General features: G+C 46.8%; 1 protein-coding gene across 1 annotated transcript in view; it reads right to left on the bottom strand.

Annotated features, from left to right (window-relative positions):
• Positions 1-9274: 9274 nt before the first annotated feature.
• Positions 9275-24850, bottom strand: part of LOC143997915 (fucolectin-like) — a 33686-nt gene continuing 18110 nt past the window's right edge. The window contains exon 3 of the mRNA XM_077493737.1: positions 9275-9979. Within this exon, the coding sequence (XP_077349863.1) occupies positions 9811-9979 (169 nt within the window). The 3' untranslated portion in view covers positions 9275-9810. The remainder of the gene's footprint in view (positions 9980-24850) is intronic.

Genomic DNA, 24850 nt, shown 5'->3' with positions numbered 1-24850 from the left:
ATTGCATTGGATTCTGCTTGGCCACAGGTGTCGCTGTCACCGCTGGCAGTTGTGAGAATGCAGTTTAGCTAGGCGCATTGAGCGAAGCCCAGTGGGAGTGTCGTCTTGCCAGCCCAGTGGGAGTGTCGTCATTCTGGGAGAGGGTACATAAGGTACTGACATCACGTGCTTCTGGGTTTTGGTCCGGAAGATCTTTCTGTCTGTTTGGTCCTGGTCCTCCTGACCAGCCCCCATGGCCCTCATGGCCTGGGGTGCAGATCCATCCAATTCTGAGTCTTGGGGCTGGCTAGCCCGAGGCAAAATAACTGGAAGGAGGATTCAAAGGTGGTCCCGTGCCATCTCATCTGTGGAGAGGCCCAGCAACTGGAGAAGCAACCAGGGGAGGACTCTTTGGGAGAAGGCCACGCATAAGGCTGGCTTCTCAGAAATAGCCTGGAGGCTCAGTTGAAAGACACCAAGTGAATCTACACTTATACGGTATTGCCGGACCGCCTGCGAGATACTGGTACCGTATGATAGCTCTCTAAATTTATCTACATCCTTCAGTTACATTCAAGTCTGTGGCAGAGACTTTATTCACAAGAGTTCTATATGCAAGTCTGTGGCAGAGGCTTTGCTTTACTCAAACACTCTATCGGCTGCTAGGCCTAGTGATAGGAGGTCTATCCGGTAGCTGTGAGAATCCAGTTGTGAGTGGCAATCCTCTGGATTTCTATAGTGAGAGACTTCCTATCTTTTGCAGTTCCAAGAGTACCTGAACTTCCTACCTAACCCTTTATCCTTCATTGAGAGACTGTTCTGTCTACTTGTTGTCAAATAAATATCCCAAAAGTGGATCCAGTGTCGGTTTCTGCAATTCTTTGGGCCATCTACCTCGGGGAACCCCTAGATGTACACGAGGTCAAGAAGTTAACGGTAAGCCCAATTAAACCAGCCGCTCCTTCGGGGGTCAGTGCTACACGTGGGGGTGTCGTCCGGGATCCTGTCACTCTGAAAACAAGCCCATCCCCTTAGTGCCAGTATGGACCCCCTCACAGTGGTGCGAAGCGGAAGGCACGTGCTCATAAGCGAGCGTGGCCATTGAACTCCCAGGAGAGGACTGGAGGGAGAACCAAGAAAAAAAAAAAGAAACAGGGAGAAAAGAAAGATTCCCCCAAGAAGAGCAGCGAGAGAACCGTTGCTTGATTACAAAAAAAATTCAAAAAGAACCACTTCAAAAACTTTACATAATGAATAGAAACCACTTATGTAAACCACAGACAGTTTAAAGTGGAAGTAAATACATGGATTTAAACAGTTAAAAAAAAAAAGGCATGCCGGGAATGCTAACTGCACATTGGCTGTGCTCTCAGCCATACTATTAAACCATCCAATGGCTGGTGTCATAACGAATCACATGTGCAGTACCATAGCAGTTGAAGATTAAACAGAGGTAAAGATGGCAGCTTCCTTGGCTGAAAATGATAGGGGAGTTTACTTCCACTTTAAAAAAAAAACAGACAACGTTGTCTAGTTAAAAAGGGGAAAATACAGCTGCACATACACTTACACACCTCTCACCAATATATCGCCACAGATACACCATATAAATACAGCCAATCAAGCTATTATACAGAGGGGTATGTAATGATTATCGGTATGTGGGTAGGGTGTTAGAGAGATCTACCAAGCTAAATAGAAAAATTATCGTCCAGCACCACCAAAAACAAGATTATAATGCACTATTACATGCTCGGTCAGAAATTTCCTTAGGTGGCAGTTCATAGATTAGCTTTGTTTGGTTAAGCAGCTAAGCAGTAAAGCATGACATTGTTGGTAGTTCATAAATTAGCTTTGTTTGATTGAGCGACTGCATAGCAAAGCATTATATTATTGTAGACACAGGCACATAGCAATCCTGGCATAGATAAGCATATTGGCACATCCGCAGCTTGAGCAAAAGCAGAGTAGGTGGAATAGGGGAAGCAAAGCAAAAGCAGAGCGTCACATATAGCCTATAGCTGAATCCTCAGCATTCTCATACCATGTTGTCAGCACTTCTTACCGCTACTTGCTTGCAGAACCATCCCTCACTTAGAATCAAGCAATCCACCGCCGGAGTAAGAAATCTCATACCAGTTGCACTGTGTGTTTGATAGTGCTAATCCATGCTGTATACGGCCGTTTATTCAAAAATTCCCGCCGCTCGTCTTGCACAAGCTGCCGCCATTCAGGTCGCACTCGTGTAGTGGGTTAGCAGTTTCCCCTGTAGGACGTGCTGACATCACACCCGCTGGAATCTTTTTAAAATTTTTATTTTTATTTTTAATGAAGGACTTTTCCCAACGGTGTATGTGTATTTTTTTAACTATTGTTTACACTTTCCTTGTGAAATGGTAGGTTTACTTTTGTACCCCCTTACCATTTCAAACAGCCAGGATCTGGGGGTCCTCTTGTTAAAGGGGGCTTCCAGATTCTGATAAGCCCCCCACCCGCAGACCACCACAACCACCAGCCAGGGTTGTGGGGATGAGGCCACATGGTGCTTTGAGGGGTCACAGTCCCCCAAAGCATCTTCCCAATGTTGAGGGCATGTGACCTGATACGGTTCAGGAGGGGGCGGGGCGCTTTCTAGTCCACCCTCTTTTCCTGCGGCCTGCCAGGTTTACGTGCTCAGATAAAGGGTCTGGTGTGGATTTTTAGGGGGAACTCCACGCCATTTTTTTTTTTTATTTGGTGTGGAGTTCCCCTTAAAATCCATACCAGACCTGAAGGGTCATTGACAAGTAAGGAGATACACAACACCGGGTGTCCTGCAGTTCGCAAAATGCCTGGGTCTGTACCTTTTCCCATTCGGTAAAATAAGGCTAGGTTGCGTATTGATGTAGTCGCAGATAATGCATCCGCCACACGTAAAAGTTCCCAGTCTTTTGCAGCTATCCGACCGAAAATTACCCATATACTCACTCTTGACCAAATGGTCTTTGCGTGAACAGGCTCGTTTAAAAGTAATGGACGATACTTTGGAAATATGGGGTTGCAACTTTGGATTGATTTGTAACAGATGCCAATGTTTGTGCAGGATCCTCTCAATAGTTTTATGTTGTTTACTGTAAGTGATAATTAGTCTAGTAATTGGTTTAGAATTCTCACATGATTTTTTTTAAAACAAAACGTCCGACCTTAATTGACCCCGTGCCCGTCTATACGGTTTCTTTAAACGTGTATCTATCTAGCAGGCTATTTTTCAAAAAACTAATTTCTGCTTCCCGGATTAATTCAGAATCCGTGGAGCAATTCCATCTTAGCCCTTGTACACACGGTCGGACAATCCGACAACAAAATCCGTCGGATTTTGTCCGACGGATTTTGTCTGAAACTTGTGTTGCATACACACGGTCGGACAAAGTCGTCAGAAAATCCGATCGTACGTAACATGACAACGTTATTTCGTTACGACGGGACTACGTTCAGGCTAGTAGCCAATAGCTTTGGTCTAGGAATTTGATCTGAGCATGCGTGGCACTTTGTCCGATCGGAATTCTCTACACACAATCGGACAAAGTCTGATCGGATCATGTTGTCGGACAGTTTTATAGCCCAGCTTTAAAACTTTGTCCCTTTGGATATTCCGACGGAAACAGTCCGATGGAGCCCACACACAGTCGGATTATCCGACAACACGGTCCGATCGGACATTTTCCGTCAGAATGTCCGACTGTATGTTCAAGGGCTTAGTCTTAGGTACTGTCCATAAGGAATGGACAGGAAAAAAAACCTAGGATGTGGGCTTGATGCATGTTGAATAGTATTACCAGCGGTCTCTTTGCGACGGATAATGTACCCTCAGACGATTTCATAATGTTTACATCAAAAAAAGTAATCGATGTACTACTGAAAGTCATTGTGAAAAACAAGTTAAAACCATTATTGTTAATGATCTGTATGAAAGACAACAAGTTTTCTGATGTACCGTCCCATACCATATGTATGTCATCTATATATCTAAACCATGCCAAAACATGGATAGTGTATGATGAAAAATTTTCATCAGATAACAAAGATTGTTCCCACTCCCCCAGGTACAGGTTGGCATATGATGGGGCACAACATGTCCCCATCGCAACCCCCTGCACCTGGAGGTAGTGGGATCCATTGAAAGAAAAAGTATTGTGCGTAAGAATAAAATCCAGCGCATCTACCAAAAAAGAATAGAATTTTCGATCATCTCTATGGGACTGTGATATAGTGTGTTTTATTGCTGCAAGATCTAAATTGTGCGGGATCCAACTATATAACATCTCAACGTCAATGGCAACTAAAAAGCAATCGGGTGGGATGTGTAAGCCTTCCAGATTTTATAATAAATGGATAGTGTTCTTGATGTATGAAAATAAGTTAGTAACGAATGGTCGAAGATGACTATCAATTCATTTACTTAAATTTTCCATCAGGGAACCACTCTCAGAAATGATGGGACGGCCTGGAGCATTTGTAGGATTTTTAAGAATTTTAGGTAGGCAATATAAAGTTGGAATGCGTGGGTATGGAGTTCTAATATATTCCGAAATATCTTTATTGATGGCCCCATTACAGAAAACATCATCTACTAACTCATAAAAGATACCATTGAATTTATCAATGGTGCTTTTTGAGATAGGTTTGTATCATTCTTTATTTGTGATCACTTTCTCACACATGGAAGTATACTGCTCATTGGTCGTGATAATAATATTACCACCCTTATTGGATTGCTTAATTGTCAGAAAGTGTTCTTTTTTAATTTTTTTCCAAGGCCTCTTGTTCTTCTTTGGTGAGATTACTATAAGATGTTTGAGATTTTCATTTTTTTATCTCAGTGGTAGTTGAGGCTATAAACGCAGCAAGATTAGGATTACTTGTAAATGTAGGAAATTTGTCAGACTTTTTAAAAAAAAATTGTTGTCATACACTATCCATGTTTTGTCGTGGTTTAGATATATAGGTGACATACATATGGTATGGGACGGTACATCAGAAATCTTGTTGGCTTTCATACAGATCATGAACAATAATGGCTTTAACTTGTTTTTCACAATGACTTTCAGTAGTACATTGATTACTTTTCTTGATGTAAACATTATGAAATCACTTGAGGGTACATTATCCAGCGGTCTTTATTGCAAAGAGACCTCTGGTAATACTATTCTACATGCATCCAGCTCACATTCCAGGTCTTTGGTCCTGTCCATTCCTTATGGACAGCACCTAAGATTAAGACGGAATTGCTCCATGGATTCTGAATTCATCCGGGAAGCAGATCTTTTGAAAAATAGGCTGCTAGATAGAGGCTACTCATCTACATGTTTAATAAAAGCGTATAGACGGGCACAGGGTCAATTAAGATCGGACATTTTGTTTTTGAAAAAATCATGTGAGAATTCTAAACCAATTACTAGACTAATTACCACTTACAGTAAACAACATAAAACTATTGGGAGGATCTTCCACAAACATTGGCATCTGTTACGAATCGATCCATATTCGCAAACCCCATATTTCTAAAGTACCGTCCATTACTTTTAGACGAGCCCGTTCATTCAAAGACCATTTGGTCAAGAGTGAGTACACGGGTAATTTTCGGTCGGTTAGCTGCAAAAGACTGGGAACTTTTACGTGTGGCGGATGCAATATCTGCCGCTACATCAATACGCAACGTTACCTTATTTTACCGAATGAGAAAAGGTACAGACCCAGGCACTTTGCGAACTGCAGGACACCTGGTGTTGTGTGTCTCCTTACTTGTCAATGTAAATGTTTTTACGTTGGTAAAACAAAACTAGAGTTCTGCAAAAGAGCAGCACGACACATCACTAGTATGAGATGCATGGATCCGAACCTCCCTTTGGGGCGACATCTGCGAGACCACCATGCAGAAATTTTTCCTCACTTCCAGTTCACCATCCTGGGTCGGATTCATCCAAATAACAGAGGTGGAGACTGGAATAAGATCTTGCTCCAAGGGAGGTCCGTTGGATCGCTGACCTCAATGCAACTACATTTCCAGGGCTAAATACCCAATTTAGTTTTCGCCCTCTCCTGGATGGTTTTGTATCCAGGGGATGTGAAAAGGAATAAATATTAGTGATCACAAATTTATTATATTATGCTTTTCAGATGCATAACTGTCTGATTGTTCTTATGCACTATCATTTGACAAATCTGATACAATGTATGTTTTCTGAATTTTAATTTTTCTTTATACTATGTATAGTCTGCATACTATTGTAAATATCCGTCATGCTAACCTGTTTTAAATTCTTACTGTAATTATTATTGTAATCTTTTTTGTAATTGGTTTTCCTCTAAAAGGTTTAAAGAATATGTACTAAATACAAATCTCTCTACAATCAAAGATTCAATTAAACATGTGTCCCAATCTCACTGGGTCACCCCAATAATGTCCAAGATACGGGTATAAAATTTTTTTTTTTATAATTAAGATGTTTTTTTGCTGCCTCGATGGGTCTCGTTTATGGTGCGCCCAGTTGTGCCCGGTGCACGGGGCCTTCCCCTTGTTTTATCCCCGAAAAAAATAAACCTTTTCCTTTGGGTGGTCGGGGATTTGGGGGCGGGCCTCTCTATACGCCGCTTGGCTGGGGGTGCATATATATTATTATTGCCCCCTATGTCTGTCGGCTATTGCGCCGGTGGGCTCTTTCTGCGTGATGCCCCCCGCCCATATGCTGGATGGGGTGGCGCCACTCAGTTTTTGCTCGGAGAGTTCCTATGAGTGGGATGCCCACTCATATGTGCTGCTTATTGGCATTGTTCTTATTGATGGCTTTTCCCATGGTGTATTTGGTTTTATTGCACGACGGTTGTTCATCTAAGTATACACTTCCTGGTAGTTTGAGGGCTGCCAGGAAACCACCTATAGGGTTTGTTTTTCTGGTGACGTCATTGCGCTGTACGTGACAGCGCTGTGCCATTCGCTAGTTGTTTCCTCTTCTCCGTACATCATTGCTGACACCAACGGCACAGGCTGCACTGCGCAGGCGCTGGCGGCTTTAAAACAGCTGGCGACGCTCTGATCAGTGCATTTGTTGCCCTTTCGGACATCACACATGAAATTACTTATGCTGTTTTGCATTTCTCTGGCCCAGATTGGAGGTGGGTATTAGATTACTTTTGCTTCATGTCTCACTGGCTTTTCCTGTTTGATACACAAGGGGACACACTGAATGGATAACTATCTCCATATGGAGAAATACAATCATTCAATATATATGCCCATTATTATCAGCTATGCTGTTCCTATTTACACTTCCTTTATATATTTTTTGTTTGGCAGCACGTATGTTATAACAACTTTTTTTTTAATTAATATAATGCATATACTTTGGTGGTATCCTTTGCCAGCATTTAAGTTGTTTATGGGTTGTAATTTACCATGAACAATATAAATGATAGATAAATAAAGAAATCCCCCTTTTTTAAATTGATGGGGTATAAATATAGATATGTTTCAAGAGTTTTATAACTGATAAGCTTAGTATAAGGTTTCCTCTTGTTTTATTCTTTGCTACATAGGGCAATCATTTAATTTTAATTTTTCATTTATTCTCTCTGTCTTTCTTTATTAGACTTTTGTGATGACAGCCACCTTTGGTTCCTTGGCACGGTCTGGCCGGCGTCTTTTTAACGATGACCCATCCTTAGGTTGGGAATCCTGGCAGCAAATCAAAACATTCCCACATAATAAAGGTTTTTTCTTTTTGAGGGAAAATTTTCCATATATATAATAATTTTTGTACAGAATCAATAGTGGTACGTACCTTGGACAAATATGGGTGTTAGCCCTTGTACACACGGTCGGACATTCTGATGGAATGTGTCCTATCAGACCGTTTTATTGGATATTCTGACTGTGTGTGGTCTCCATCGGACTGTTTCCGTCGGATATTCCTACTTTTCCAACTTGCCGGTAAAATCGGATATACTCCAATCATGTGTAGCCTACTCCGACGGTCAAAGTGCCACGCATGCTCAGATCAAATTGCTAGACCGAAGCTATTGGCTACTAGCCTGAACGTAGTCCCGTCGTAACGAAATAACGTCATCACGTTATGTACAATCAGATTTTCCGACAACTTTGTCCGACCGTGTGTATGCAACATTACTTCCAGATGTCTTCCGGAATTAATCCATAGGAATTACTCCGACGGATTTGGTTGTCGGAATCTCCAACCGTGTGTACGGGGGCTAACAGTGATATATTTTTTGCCTTAGTAGACATGCCTGCTAAAGGAATTTTCTCTTCTTGAATTTTTTTTTCAGATTTTAGTTATATCTGCTCTCCTGTAAATATGCCTCTGAAGAAGGGAATTTCTTCCTGAAACATGTCAGGCTGCTGGAGTATATATATAATTGTATAATCTATTCTGTTCAAAGATAGTATGTATATTTATGATTCATGCATTGGTATTATGTATGGACTTTTATGTCTATGCATATGTTGTGTCTTTTTTATCCTTTTTGAATAAACATAATTTTATGATTTAAAAAAATCTTGGTTCGCCTTAAAAGTCCCACTGTACCAGGGGGTACTGGTATTCCTTCTATTAGGGATTTTTTCTAAATATGAATGTTTGGGATGTTGGCAACAACTCTGAGAACTCTATGTTTCTCCTTATTGGTTCATTTACAATTAAGCACAGATGCGGAAGCACTGATTTGTAAATGGACAGTAATAGCAGTGATCTCTAATAGTCTGATGTAATGGGTCTCTAGTCTATGACTGTCTTCTGAAGCATTTCTACAGTTCCCACTAACTCCTATAGTATGTTTTCAGTCTCTGACTATCTCCTGTTACATGTCCAGAGTCTCTGAGCATTTTCTGTAGCATTTTATTTACTGAATATGGAGTACATGATGTCAGGGGCTCCTTATATCAAGAAAGTTAAAGTGACACTAAACTCTGATTTAAAAAAATTCTATCAGGGATTTTTTCTAAATATGTGCTTAAAGTGGAAGAAAAGTCCCCCCCCCCCCCTTCTATCTATCTTGCCTAACCTGTATAAAGAATATGTGTTTTTATACAGGTTATGCAGGAAAGGTAGGATTGGGGGGGGCTGGGGGTATGCAGACATTTTTTAAGAAAAGTTAGGATTTCCTTCCACTTTAATGACAGACCCCTTAACAATAATTCCATCTAATATTTTCTTTAACAAGATCAGTTACAATTGGCCTGAAGAGAAAAAAATACATACAAAAAAAAAAAAAACAAGGATGGACAACGCAGAAAAAAATAAGATAATGTGAAAGAAACTTTATTGTCTTTAGTAAGCACCTAAGTAAGGAAACACTATCATCACAAGAACAAGTTTGAACATCTTACATTTGAGGTTTCTCATCTCTTTCTGATTATCGTCACCAGGACAAATATATAAAGAAAATTTCCCCAATGAGGATACAGACAGCAGTGGTTCCAACCCTTCTATACTTCATCCAAAACTAGATGTTTTTAGCTATTTTTTAAGTGGTCTATTCATAAAAGATTTCCCACAAGAATTACGCAAATTTTATCCAAGATTCACATAATTGGATTCAACTGGAAAATCTTGTGAATCCTGAATGAAAACTGTCCCCTACGTGTAATACACATTATTTTTTATGTATAATGAAAATCAAATTCTTGAAAGATGTCTGTAAAGAGTTTCTTAAAACAGGATTACAATGTATAGAGCAGAAAATGTCCTCTAGCTGGATAGGAGAACAGTCGTATCATCAAGATGGACATGAAATTTGATGATGAACTTTAGGATTCCTTCTGTCGTGGTCCTCTGAGGTTTACCAGCAGACATGCTTCTCCTCAGCTACGGGGTCACTGTAGACCTCCACCTCGCACAAGTGCAGGAATTCATTGCGCCCCGGGATCACCACGCTGACGTATTGACCCTCCATTCCATTACAGCAGAAAATTGTTGTGGCATCAGAAACTTGGGTGACCTTACCGCACCTGTGGAGAACAAACAAGGATCAATGGAATGATACAGAAATTACACTTGTTTACTTGGAGGAGGTTTACTAAAGGCACCCAAAGTGTTCATTAATTCTATTGTCATGCCTGTTGGCCATTTAGGTTTCTCCAGAAGCCCACCTGAAAAATTCTCAGATAGCAACCTCTACCTCCTTGCATTGTTTTTTTTTTTTTTTTTTTTTAACAGAAGGAATGTTTATTGAAGTTGTAAAACATTATACATGAGAACAGTATATTCACATTACAAGAATCAGTCTCTCAACAGAAATAATAATGACAATTAAGTCTCCCTAGAGCCGTCCATGTTGATTAGCAATTCATCTCCTGCTGCATAGTGACTACCATTACCAGCATTTCAGCCTCCTATTGCATCTGGCAGTGGGAACATCTTTTCAGCTAAGGATGGGACAGTACCTATACATTGTGAACTCCCACTGTTATGCTACATGCAAGGGAAAAAAAGAAGGAGAGGGAGAGAGGTGGGGGGGGGGAGGAAGTCAGGAAGGGGAAGGAAAAGAGGAGAAAGGAGGAAGGGAGAGGAGAAGGAAGGGGAAAGGAAATAGGAGGAGGGGGGAGGGGGAGAGAAACAAAGAGGAATGCCACATAGAGATTTACCCATCTTCCCCCCACCAGAGCAGAGGTGTACCCTATTCGGGAGCATGTCTTTCCATGCTAGCTGTCACTCAGTCCTTGGCACCACTCAATCCGGCCAAATCCAACTAGACCATAATATGTCTAGCCTGCACCCAGGGTGCCCACATTTTTTCACATTTTTGGGGGCAGTTCCGTCCCATATATGTGTAGCGGGGTCTCTTTAAGGACTATAAAACTACTGTTCCCAGAACCCCGCTGGTTCCCAGGATGTTTTGAGTTATGCCCCAGAGACTTATGGGGGAGGGCATATAAGGAGGGGGAGAGGCCTAGTTCACTCTCTTTGGACACCCCCCTCTCTCCTAGCAAGAGGAGGCCTGTGCTGAACTGCTGAAGGCACAAGGCCTAAAGCCTGGGCCTTGTGCTCTTTTCCAAAGAGCCCTCTGCCAGCTTAGCTGCACCTGAGAGAAATTTTCTCATCTTTGCTGCAGTACACCAGAAGGATTGAAGACTCTGAGGTCGGTGGATTCCTGTTCCTAGACGAAAAGGCAGAGAAACCGGACTTGGACTTGTCCGGGTGGTGAGAGCTGTTTAAAGACAGATGCTTTATCTTTATTATTCGTTTGGATTACAAAGTTGTTCTTCAAGTGCACCACCGAAAGATTGCTAGCGAATATTGTTTCACTGGACTTCCATCTAGATCAGTCAGGCCTGACTGCATAGGTAGATAGTGTTGGGTGTTAGTTTACCCATGCAGGGAAGTAGCTGAAAAAGGGCAGCGTTAGAGTTGCATAGCAATACTTTATTATGCTGATTACTCTGTTTATCTTTATTACTGGTTACTGCAGGGACCTGATTATGTGTTGCAATCCAAATGTTTGATTCATGTTATTCCTTTTATAAAAACAATAAGTAAAGTCAGTTATATACTTTCAAGGATTGTCTATGAGCTTGAGTTATCCACCCACGCACACACACATATTTAGAGTATAAGCCATTTAATGTGTATTGCTAGATACTAACTGTGCCAAAGTGGGTAGTGCAGATTGCCGGGGGGTTGGCGGAGCTGTGCTCAGGACCCAAACCAAACTTGCGGCCCTCTTAAGTGAGGGTATCGCTATACGTGGGGGCTCGTAAATCCGGGATTTCTGAGACAGCGGTGAACACGCCAGAGGTACCGGCATGGACCCACAGGGAGTCAGAGCGTGGTGTGAAGCGGCTAAGGCCGACCCAAGGCAGTCAGTGGTCATTAGCCTCCCAGGGGAGAAATGGTCGACTGAGACCGTAGAGGAGTTAATGAAGTCAGTGTCCCCAGACCATGAACCATGGGTGATGGAGATAAAAGACCCAGACATCTCATATCAGTAATCGCTAGTGGAATACTGGGATGGGATGCCGGAGGCTTGCAAGTGCAACTGTGTACGGACACAAGACAACAGATCCTATAGGTTGGTGCACGCAACAAAGGAGGAGCCATCGCCAACGGGATCACCGCAGGCTGCGGCCCGTACCTCACCCGAGAGTCTCAGATCAGCACCGGCCACCCTTAGCGCAGAACTGTGTGCTGTCCTGGGGGAGATTGTGGCCCAGTGCAAGAAGGATCCCACAGATTACCCGATGTCGGGATACATAAAACTCCGGATGTTTTCAGGGAGGAAACCTGTACCTTCGGAAGAAGAGGGATTTGAAGAGTGGCTAGATAGCGCAACTCAGGCACTAGAGGAATGGGAAGTTCCAGAGCGCAGAAAGAAGCAGAGGATTGTGGAAAGTCTAAATGGGCCTGCTCTAGAGGCCGTACGCAACCTGAAGATGAACAGGACAGACTGTAATGCGCAGGAGTACCTAGATGTACTACAGATTGTGTTTGGTGGGACAGAGAAAATCTCTGAGCTTGCTTATCAGTTAGAGCATTGCTACCAGAAGAAAGGTGAAAAACTATCAGACTACATGGGACGTTTAGATAAAATCCTGCATAGGATGATCCTAAAGAAGGGGATCAGCCCAGGAAAAGTAGATGAGGCCCGTGCTCAACAGGTACTGAGGGGAGCTCAACCCATGGATCCTATTGCATGGACACTGCGTGCCCGACTGGATGGGAAGAATCTGGAGTACACTGACCTCATCCGAATGATCAGAGAGGAAGAGGCCCTACTGGAAGAGAAAAGGGAAGAACATCTCACCGAGTCCGTCAAACAACCGGTAGCAATAGTTACACCGGCCATGACTCCCGCTAGAGATGAGGAGGTGGACACTTTGAAGTTACAGATGTCCCAGGTGATAGAGATGTTGACTGCTATGATGGCGAAAGGTCAAGGGGGAGCCGAGAAATCAAGTCCTAGGAAGGAGTTGTTTCCAGATACACCAACACCAAGCCCCACTCGAGACCGAGAAGAGATGCTATGCTACAACTGCGGGGGCAGTGGCCACTTCATCAGTAGATGTTCCAGTCCCAAGAAGAAGAAGATAGATAACTGCCAGCCGGCGGGAAACTTCAGAGGGCCCCGGTGAGGGAGTCAACCGGGTGCCCATGCCTTTCAGTGAACTCCAAACTGAATAGAAGGAAGAGAGAGAGAGAAAACCAGACCCCTCAGAAGGAATGTCTACAAATAAAAGACAATAACATCCCTCAGCGGGTTTGTACTCCCATTACTGTGGGGAGGGTCAATGCATACCAGGTTCGAAAAAGAATAAAGTCTAAAACCAACTGGATGAAGACGGGTCCCCAGAAGAGGGTGGCCTCAACCCGGGCCTACCCAGAAGAATTGGTCGGTCCGTCCCCCACTGTCTCCATCCAGGTGGAAGGAGTCTACACGAAGGCCCTCCTGGACACTGGAGCTCAAGTGACTTTGTTGTACAGAGACTTCTATGATAGGCACTTGAGCCATTTGCCTATACAGAAGATAGAAGAGCTGGAGATATGGGGCCTGGGAACTCAGAGTTTCCCCTACGATGGTTACCTGCCCATAAAGCTGACCTTCGATCCATCTGTGGCGGGGAAAACAGAGGTGTTTGACACCCTGGCAGTTGTGTGTCCTAGACCGCCCGGGGCCAGCAAGATGTCCCTCATCATAGGGACCAATACGGATCTGGTGCGAAGACTTCTGACCCCTCTAGTGGAGACGAGTAACCATCAAGATCCCAATATCCATCCCATGCTGAAGACAGCCTACCAACGGTTGGTCCTAGAGCAGAAGACCCCAGGAGAGGGGATAGGGAAGGTGTGGAGACTTGGGAGAGAGGGAGTGGTGCTGCAGCCGGGAAAGGTAGCCTGCCTCAGTGCCACGGTGAAGCTTACCTGGGAGCAGCCTGGCCCCTTTGTCATGCTGGAATCCGATCCAAGGGAGGATCACTCAGGCCTGGAAGTGATACCGGAAGTGATTTCAATCAAGGCCCTGAAGAAGGCTCGAGGAAGAGTCCCAGTGAGTGTGAGAAACCCTACGGAGAGACCCATAGAGATCCCTGCCAGAATGCTGTTGGGGCAGGTGAGTCCTGCGGCCCCAGTCAGCTGGTCGGAAGTAAAAGGAACGGGTGAAGGAGGAGATGTTTGGGAAAAACTTTCCATGGAGAACCCGGACCTACCTGGAGCCTGGAAGGAGAGAGCCAAGGCCCAGCTGACTAGATGGGAGAGGATTTTCTCAAAGGATGAGTTTGATGTGGGATGTGCCAGGAGTGCCACCCACCGAATCCGCCTCCAAGAAGACAAACCCTTCAGAGAAAGGGTTAGGCGGGTCCCTCTAGCTGATCTGGAGGATCTGAGGGAGCAGCTTGCGGAGTTGAAGAAGACTGGTGTAATTCGGGAGTCTAGAAGTCCCTATGCCTCCCCCATAGTGGTGGTCAGAAAGAAGAATGGGTCGTTGAGGCTTTGTATCGACTACAGGACTCTCAACAGGAGGACCATCCCTGACCAGTATACCACACCGAGAATAGAGGATGCCCTACAGAGTTTGTCTGGTGCCAAGTGGTTCAGTGTAATGGACCTCAAGAGTGGGTACTACCAAATCCCCATGCACCAGGAAGACCGAGAGAAGACAGCTTTCATAACCCCAGTGGGATTCTTTGAATTCAACAGAATGCCTCAGGGCCTGTCTGGAGCCCCTGCTACCTTTCAACGCCTCATGGAGAAGACCGTTGGAGACATGAACCTCATAGAAGTCCTTGTGTGCTTGGACGATGTCATTGTCTTCGGGAAGACTTTGGAAGAACATGAGGCCAGGTTGGAGAAGGTGTTGAGAAGACTCAGCGAAGAGGGACTCAAGCTTTCTCCCGAGAAGTGCCGGTTTTACCAATCCTCTGTGAACTATCTGGGACACATAGTGTCTGAAAAGGGAGTGGCTACAGACCCTGAGAAGTTGGAGGCAGTTACCTCTTGGCCAAGACCGACAACAGTCACAGAGCTCAGATCTTTCCTGGGGTTCTGCTCCTATTATAGAAGATTTGTGGATGGGTTTGCCCGGATTGCCAAGCCACTAAACGAATTGCTCAAGACTGAAGGAGAAGAGGATGGCTTGGGACCCAGGAGGGCCGGTGAGTCGGTTCAAGATCAGTGGAGCCCAAGGTGTGAAGAGGCTTTCCGAACCTTGAAGAGGAGCCTTACCACGGCCCCAGTCCTGGCCTATGCCGACCCCACCAGACCATATGAGCTACATGTCGATGCCAGTCATGAGGGCCTAGGCGGAGTGCTCTATCAAGAGTATGAAGAGCAGCTGCGACCAGTGGCCTATGTGAGCCGGAGCCTGACTCCCTCGGAGAAGAACTACCCCACTCATAAATTGGAGTTCTTGGCCCTCAAATGGGCAGTAGTAGACAAACTGAAGGACTATCTCTATGGGGCGGAGTTTACCGTAAAGACAGATAACAATCCTCTGACCTACCTCTTCACTACTGCAAAGTTAGGTGCAACCGGACACAGATGGTTGGCTGCATTATCCGGATTCAACTTCAGTCTAAAGTACAGACCAGGGGCTGGAAATAGGGATGCAGATGCCCTGTCCCGAAGATCTCATGTCATGGTCAATGACTGGGAAGACTGGACCCAGGTAGCACCGGAAGGAGTGCGAGCACTCTGTCAGGGTGCTGAGTTTCAAGCAAGAGGGGGCCCCAGAGCAGAGGAGATAGGAGTCACCGCAGTGGGAGTCCCTCGACCCTACTGTGGGGTAACTCAACTAGCAGAGGAACTCCTGCCAAAGCTGTCCAGAAAGGAGCTGAGCTATGACCAACTGGAAAACCCCATGGGGAGATTGGTCCTTGAAGCTTTGGAGAACGAGAATCCAGAGGGACTTCGACATCACCCTTCCAAGGAGGCTCGCCTGCTGAGGAAAGAGTTGGATAAGTTACAGGTACATCAGGGAGTGGTCTACTGAAGGGGCCCCTCTGATAACTCAGAAGATAAGTGGCAGTTGTTTCTCCCAGAGAAGCACCGAGAGACGGTACTAATTGCCTTACATGACCAGCATGGCCATCTAGGGGCGGAGAGAACTTTCCAGCTTGTCAGAAGCCTGTTCTATTGTGCACGATGCATCCAGAGGAAGACTCTACCCCATCAAGCTGCCCCAATGGGCCACCTACAGAGTCAGGGTCCAATGGATCTGGTGTGCATTGACTTTCTCTGCCTCTAACCCGATTTGAGTGGATTGGGAAATGTTCTGGTGGTAACCGATCATTTCACCCGTTATGCCCAGGCTTTCCCCACCAAAGACCAAAAGGCCTCCACTGTGGCCAAGGTGCTCATGGAAAAATACTTTGTCCACTATGGATTACCACAGAGAATCCACTCAGACCAAGGAAGGGACTTTGAGAGTCGTCTGATCCGGAACCTACTGGACTCATTGGGAGTAGAGAAGACCAGGATTACACCTTATCATCCACAAGGAGATGCCCAACCTGAGAGGTTTAATCGGACCTTACTAAACATGCTTGGAACTCTAGAGACAGAGAATAAGCAACACTGGAGCCAACACATATCAGCTTTGGTGCACGCTTACAACTGCACCACAAGTGATGTGACAGGTTACTCCCCCTACCGGCTCATGTTTGGGAGAGAAGCAAGATTGCCGGTGGATCTGGCCTTTGGCATTTCCCTAGACCATGCCTCTGCTACCTCCCACAAGGGATATGTGGACCGACTTAGACACAATTTGAAAGTGGCCCATGAACGAGCTCAGGCGGCTTCGGACCAAAGGGGAGCCCGCAACAAGAGGAACTTCGATCTGAAGGTTCGAGTGCAAGACCTGCAGCCTGGGGACCGTGTACTGCTACGCAATCTGGGGATCCCTGGGAAGCACAAGCTTGCTGATAGATGGAGATCGGAGCCCTATGTCATTTGCAGAAAGCTACCTGGATTGCCTGTGTATAAGCTAAAACCAGAGGGGAAAGTGGGGCCCTTGAAGACTTGGCACAGGAATCATTTGCTCCCGCTTACTGAAGCAGTTAGAATACCTCCAGTGAGAAATCCACCTGAATCTGTTTCCATTCTGGATACCCCGGGACCTAGCACTCGGTCTCAGACCTCCCGGGTTAGAGATGGACAAGATTCCCAACGAGGTGAAGGTGGAAGAGGAGAGCTTGAGTGGCTGTGGCCTTCATTAACTCCAGGAAATTCTGCCATAGATCTCCCACCTACTGAGGATACACAGGATGGGACACTGAACCCAGAAGCTACAGAGTTCATTCCATCTAGTGGTGTGCCTGAAGGCTGGGAAGATATCCCTAGCATTTACTCAGAAGAGGAAGGAACCGATGTTCCAGAACCAGTGATGCTGTCAGAATATGTTCCTGAAGTAGAGCCTGTGGCACCAGAGCCTGAAGTCCCAAGAGAACAGAGAGCTCGCCGAGTTGTGAGACCCCCCAAGAAGCTAACCTACTCTCAAATGGGGGAGAGCTCTGAGGACTCTGTTGTGACTGCTAGAAGAAGTGCTGAACGCTCCAATCCTTCCACTGACCATTTGGTGGAGGGCAACCCCAGCTCACTCTCTGGCACAGTTAGGCAGGCCACTCATGTCAGTGTGACCTGTGGGACAGGGAATCCCACCTCTGAGTTCTGGTGGAAATTCCCTGTACCAACATCATACCCAGCACTTTCAAAATTGGTACAGGATATGTGTTAAAAGTTTATCTTTGGGGACCAAAGAGTTTAAGTGGGGGGAGTGTGTAGCGGGGTCTCTTTAAGGACTATAAAACTACTGTTCCCAGAACCCCGCTGGTTCCCAGGATGTTTTGAGTTAAAAAAGAAGGAGAGGGAGAGAGGTGGGGGGGGGGGGGGGAGGAAGTCAGGAAGGGGAAGGAAAAGAGGAGAAAGGAGGAAGGGAGAGGAGAAGGAAGGGGAAAGGAAATAGGAGGAGGGGGGAGGGGGAGAGAAACAAAGAGGAATGCCACATAGAGATTTACCCATCTTCCCCCCACCAGAGCAGAGGTGTACCCTATTCGGGAGCATGTCTTTCCATGCTAGCTGTCACTCAGTCCTTGGCACCACTCAATCCGGCCAAATCCAACTAGACCATAATATGTCTAGCCTGCACCCAGGGTGCCCACATTTTTTCACATTTTTGGGGGCAGTTCCGTCCCATATATGTGTAGCGGGGTCTCTTTAAGGACTATAAAACTACTGTTCCCAGAACCCCGCTGGTTCCCAGGATGTTTTGAGTTATGCCCCAGAGACTTATGGGGGAGGGCATATAAGGAGGGGGAGAGGCCTAGTTCACTCTCTTTGGACACCCCCCTCTCTCCTAGCAAGAGGAGGCCTGTGCTGAACTGCTGAAGGCACAAGGCCTAAAGCCTGGGCCTTGTGCTCTTTTCCAAAGAGCCCTCTGCCAGCTTAGCTGCACCTGAGAGACATTTTCTCATCTTTGCTGCAGTACACCAGAAGGATTGAAGACTCGGAGGTCGGTGGATTCCTGTTCCTAGACGAAAAGGCAGAGAAACCGGACTTGGACTTGTCCGGGTGGTGAGAGCTGTTTAAAGACAGATGCTTTATCTTTATTATTCGTTTGGATTACAAAGTTGTTCTTCAAGTGCACCACCGAAAGATTGCTAGCGAATATTGTTTCACTGGACTTCCATCTAGATCAGTCAGGCCTGACTGCATAGGTAGATAGTGTTGGGTGTTAGTTTACCCATGCAGGGAAGTAGCTGAAAAAGGGCAGCGTTAGAGTTGCATAGCAATACTTTATTATGCTGATTACTCTGTTTATCTTTATTACTGGTTACTGCAGGGACCTGATTATGTGTTGCAATCCAAATGTTTGATTCATGTTATTCCTTTTATAAAAACAATAAGTAAAGTCAGTTATATACTTTCAAGGATTGTCTATGAGCTTGAGTTATCCACCCACGCACACACACATATTTAGAGTATAAGCCATTTAATGTGTATTGCTAGATACTAACTGTGCCAAAGTGGGTAGTGCAGATTGCCGGGGGGTTGGCGGAGCTGTGTTTAGGACCCAAACCAAACTTGCGGCCCTCTTAAGTGAGGGTATCGCTATACGTGGGGGCTCGTAAATCCGGGATTTCTGAGACAGCGGTGAACGCGCCAGAGGTACCGGCATGGACCCACAGGGAGTCAGAGCGTGGTGTGAAGCGGCTAAGGCCGACCCAAGGCAGTCAGTGGTCATTAGCCTCCCAGGGGAGAAATGGTCGACTGAGACCGTAGAGGAGTTAATGAAGTCAGTGTCCCCAGACCATGAACCATGGGTGATGGAGATAAAAGACCCAGACATCTCATATCAGTAATCGCTAGTGGAATACTGGGATGGGATGCCGGAGGCTTGCAAGTGCAACTGTGTACGGACACAAGACAACAGATCCTATAGGTTGGTGCACGCAACAAAGGAGGAGCCATCGCCAACGGGATCACCGCAGGCTGCGGCCCGTACCTCACCCGAGAGTCTCAGATCAGCACCGGCCACCCTTAGCGCAGAACTGTGTGCTGTCCTGGGGGAGATTGTGGCCCAGTGCAAGAAGGATCCCACAGATTACCCGATGTCGGGATACATAAAACTCCGGATGTTTTCAGGGAGGAAACCTGTACCTTCGGAAGAAGAGGGATTTGAAGAGTGGCTAGATAGCGCAACTCAGGCACTAGAGGAATGGGAAGTTCCAGAGCGCAGAAAGAAGCAGAGGATTGTGGAAAGTCTAAATGGGCCTGCTCTAGAGGCCGTACGCAACCTGAAGATGAACAGGACAGACTGTAATGCGCAGGAGTACCTAGATGTACTACAGATTGTGTTTGGTGGGACAGAGAAAATCTCTGAGCTTGCTTATCAGTTAGAGCATTGCTACCAGAAGAAAGGTGAAAAACTATCAGACTACATGGGACGTTTAGATAAAATCCTGCATAGGATGATCCTAAAGAAGGGGATCAGCCCAGGAAAAGTAGATGAGGCCCGTGCTCAACAGGTACTGAGGGGAGCTCAACCCATGGATCCTATTGCATGGACACTGCGTGCCCGACTGGATGGGAAGAATCTGGAGTACACTGACCTCATCCGAATGATCAGAGAGGAAGAGGCCCTACTGGAAGAGAAAAGGGAAGAACATCTCACCGAGTCCGTCAAACAACCGGTAGCAATAGTTACACCGGCCATGACTCCCGCTAGAGATGAGGAGGTGGACACTTTGAAGTTACAGATGTCCCAGGTGATAGAGATGTTGACTGCTATGATGGCGAAAGGTCAAGGGGGAGCCGAGAAATCAAGTCCTAGGAAGGAGTTGTTTCCAGATACACCAACACCAAGCCCCACTCGAGACCGAGAAGAGATGCTATGCTACAACTGCGGGGGCAGTGGCCACTTCATCAGTAGATGTTCCAGTCCCAAGAAGAAGAAGATAGATAACTGCCAGCCGGCGGGAAACTTCAGAGGGCCCCGGTGAGGGAGTCAACCGGGTGCCCATGCCTTTCAGTGAACTCCAAACTGAATAGAAGGAAGAGAGAGAGAGAAAACCAGACCCCTCAGAAGGAATGTCTACAAATAAAAGACAATAACATCCCTCAGCGGGTTTGTACTCCCATTACTGTGGGGAGGGTCAATGCATACCAGGTTCGAAAAAGAATAAAGTCTAAAACCAACTGGATGAAGACGGGTCCCCAGAAGAGGGTGGCCTCAACCCGGGCCTACCCAGAAGAATTGGTCGGTCCGTCCCCCACTGTCTCCATCCAGGTGGAAGGAGTCTACACGAAGGCCCTCCTGGACACTGGAGCTCAAGTGACTTTGTTGTACAGAGACTTCTATGATAGGCACTTGAGCCATTTGCCTATACAGAAGATAGAAGAGCTGGAGATATGGGGCCTGGGAACTCAGAGTTTCCCCTACGATGGTTACCTGCCCATAAAGCTGACCTTCGATCCATCTGTGGCGGGGAAAACAGAGGTGTTTGACACCCTGGCAGTTGTGTGTCCTAGACCGCCCGGGGCCAGCAAGATGTCCCTCATCATAGGGACCAATACGGATCTGGTGCGAAGACTTCTGACCCCTCTAGTGGAGACGAGTAACCATCAAGATCCCAATATCCATCCCATGCTGAAGACAGCCTACCAACGGTTGGTCCTAGAGCAGAAGACCCCAGGAGAGGGGATAGGGAAGGTGTGGAGACTTGGGAGAGAGGGAGTGGTGCTGCAGCCGGGAAAGGTAGCCTGCCTCAGTGCCACGGTGAAGCTTACCTGGGAGCAGCCTGGCCCCTTTGTCATGCTGGAATCCGATCCAAGGGAGGATCACTCAGGCCTGGAAGTGATACCGGAAGTGATTTCAATCAAGGCCCTGAAGAAGGCTCGAGGAAGAGTCCCAGTGAGTGTGAGAAACCCTACGGAGAGACCCATAGAGATCCCTGCCAGAATGCTGTTGGGGCAGGTGAGTCCTGCGGCCCCAGTCAGCTGGTCGGAAGTAAAAGGAACGGGTGAAGGAGGAGATGTTTGGGAAAAACTTTCCATGGAGAACCCGGACCTACCTGGAGCCTGGAAGGAGAGAGCCAAGGCCCAGCTGACTAGATGGGAGAGGATTTTCTCAAAGGATGAGTTTGATGTGGGATGTGCCAGGAGTGCCACCCACCGAATCTGCCTCCAAGAAGACAAACCCTTCAGAGAAAGGGTTAGGCGGGTCCCTCTAGCTGATCTGGAGGATCTGAGGGAGCAGCTTGCGGAGTTGAAGAAGACTGGTGTAATTCGGGAGTCTAGAAGTCCCTATGCCTCCCCCATAGTGGTGGTCAGAAAGAAGAATGGGTCGTTGAGGCTTTGTATCGACTACAGGACTCTCAACAGGAGGACCATCCCTGACCAGTATACCACACCGAGAATAGAGGATGCCCTACAGAGTTTGTCTGGTGCCAAGTGGTTCAGTGTAATGGACCTCAAGAGTGGGTACTACCAAATCCCCATGCACCAGGAAGACCGAGAGAAGACAGCTTTCATAACCCCAGTGGGATTCTTTGAATTCAACAGAATGCCTCAGGGCCTGTCTGGAGCCCCTGCTACCTTTCAACGCCTTATGGAGAAGACCGTTGGAGACATGAACCTCATAGAAGTCCTTGTGTGCTTGGACGATGTCATTGTCTTCGGGAAGACTTTGGAAGAACATGAGGCCAGGTTGGAGAAGGTGTTGAGAAGACTCAGCGAAGAGGGACTCAAGCTTTCTCCCGAGAAGTGCCGGTTTTACCAATCCTCTGTGAACTATCTGGGACACATAGTGTCTGAAAAGGGAGTGGCTACAGACCCTGAGAAGTTGGAGGCAGTTACCTCTTGGCCAAGACCGACAACAGTCACAGAGCTCAGATCTTTCCTGGGGTTCTGCTCCTATTATAGAAGATTTGTGGATGGGTTTGCCCGGATTGCCAAGCCACTAAACGAATTGCTCAAGACTGAAGGAGAAGAGGATGGCTTGGGACCCAGGAGGGCCGGTGAGTCGGTTCAAGATCAGTGGAGCCCAAGGTGTGAAGAGGCTTTCCGAACCTTGAAGAGGAGCCTTACCACGGCCCCAGTCCTGGCCTATGCCGACCCCACCAGACCATATGAGCTACATGTCGATGCCAGTCATGAGGGCCTAGGCGGAGTGCTCTATCAAGAGTATGAAGAGCAGCTGCGACCAGTGGCCTATGTGAGCCGGAGCCTGACTCCCTCGGAGAAGAACTACCCCACTCATAAATTGGAGTTCTTGGCCCTCAAATGGGCAGTAGTAGACAAACTGAAGGACTATCTCTATGGGGCGGAGTTTACCGTAAAGACAGATAACAATCCTCTGACCTACCTCTTCACTACTGCAAAGTTAGGTGCAACCGGACACAGATGGTTGGCTGCATTATCCGGATTCAACTTCAGTCTAAAGTACAGACCAGGGGCTGGAAATAGGGATGCAGATGCCCTGTCCCGAAGATCTCATGTCATGGTCAATGACTGGGAAGACTGGACCCAGGTAGCACCGGAAGGAGTGCGAGCACTCTGTCAGGGTGCTGAGTTTCAAGCAAGAGGGGGCCCCAGAGCAGAGGAGATAGGAGTCACCGCAGTGGGAGTCCCTCGACCCTACTGTGGGGTAACTCAACTAGCAGAGGAACTCCTGCCAAAGCTGTCCAGAAAGGAGCTGAGCTATGACCAACTGGAAAACCCCATGGGGAGATTGGTCCTTGAAGCTTTGGAGAACGAGAATCCAGAGGGACTTCGACATCACCCTTCCAAGGAGGCTCGCCTGCTGAGGAAAGAGTTGGATAAGTTACAGGTACATCAGGGAGTGGTCTACTGAAGGGGCCCCTCTGATAACTCAGAAGATAAGTGGCAGTTGTTTCTCCCAGAGAAGCACCGAGAGACGGTACTAATTGCCTTACATGACCAGCATGGCCATCTAGGGGCGGAGAGAACTTTCCAGCTTGTCAGAAGCCTGTTCTATTGTGCACGATGCATCCAGAGGAAGACTCTACCCCATCAAGCTGCCCCAATGGGCCACCTACAGAGTCAGGGTCCAATGGATCTGGTGTGCATTGACTTTCTCTGCCTCTAACCCGATTTGAGTGGATTGGGAAATGTTCTGGTGGTAACCGATCATTTCACCCGTTATGCCCAGGCTTTCCCCACCAAAGACCAAAAGGCCTCCACTGTGGCCAAGGTGCTCATGGAAAAATACTTTGTCCACTATGGATTACCACAGAGAATCCACTCAGACCAAGGAAGGGACTTTGAGAGTCGTCTGATCCGGAACCTACTGGACTCATTGGGAGTAGAGAAGACCAGGATTACACCTTATCATCCACAAGGAGATGCCCAACCTGAGAGGTTTAATCGGACCTTACTAAACATGCTTGGAACTCTAGAGACAGAGAATAAGCAACACTGGAGCCAACACATATCAGCTTTGGTGCACGCTTACAACTGCACCACAAGTGATGTGACAGGTTACTCCCCCTACCGGCTCATGTTTGGGAGAGAAGCAAGATTGCCGGTGGATCTGGCCTTTGGCATTTCCCTAGACCATGCCTCTGCTACCTCCCACAAGGGATATGTGGACCGACTTAGACACAATTTGAAAGTGGCCCATGAACGAGCTCAGGCGGCTTCGGACCAAAGGGGAGCCCGCAACAAGAGGAACTTCGATCTGAAGGTTCGAGTGCAAGACCTGCAGCCTGGGGACCGTGTACTGCTACGCAATCTGGGGATCCCTGGGAAGCACAAGCTTGCTGATAGATGGAGATCGGAGCCCTATGTCATTTGCAGAAAGCTACCTGGATTGCCTGTGTATAAGCTAAAACCAGAGGGGAAAGTGGGGCCCTTGAAGACTTGGCACAGGAATCATTTGCTCCCGCTTACTGAAGCAGTTAGAATACCTCCAGTGAGAAATCCACCTGAATCTGTTTCCATTCTGGATACCCCGGGACCTAGCACTCGGTCTCAGACCTCCCGGGTTAGAGATGGACAAGATTCCCAACGAGGTGAAGGTGGAAGAGGAGAGCTTGAGTGGCTGTGGCCTTCATTAACTCCAGGAAATTCTGCCATAGATCTCCCACCTACTGAGGATACACAGGATGGGACACTGAACCCAGAAGCTACAGAGTTCATTCCATCTAGTGGTGTGCCTGAAGGCTGGGAAGATATCCCTAGCATTTACTCAGAAGAGGAAGGAACCGATGTTCCAGAACCAGTGATGCTGTCAGAATATGTTCCTGAAGTAGAGCCTGTGGCACCAGAGCCTGAAGTCCCAAGAGAACAGAGAGCTCGCCGAGTTGTGAGACCCCCCAAGAAGCTAACCTACTCTCAAATGGGGGAGAGCTCTGAGGACTCTGTTGTGACTG

This window comes from Lithobates pipiens, unplaced genomic scaffold, assembly GCF_037356315.1.
Source record: "Lithobates pipiens isolate NorthernLeopardFrog02 unplaced genomic scaffold, aLitPip1_a1.2 Scaffold_19, whole genome shotgun sequence".
Lineage (NCBI taxonomy): Eukaryota > Metazoa > Chordata > Amphibia > Anura > Ranidae > Lithobates > Lithobates pipiens.
The sequence above is the reverse complement of the archived record's forward strand: the minus strand, read 5'-3'. Positions and strand labels throughout refer to the sequence as shown.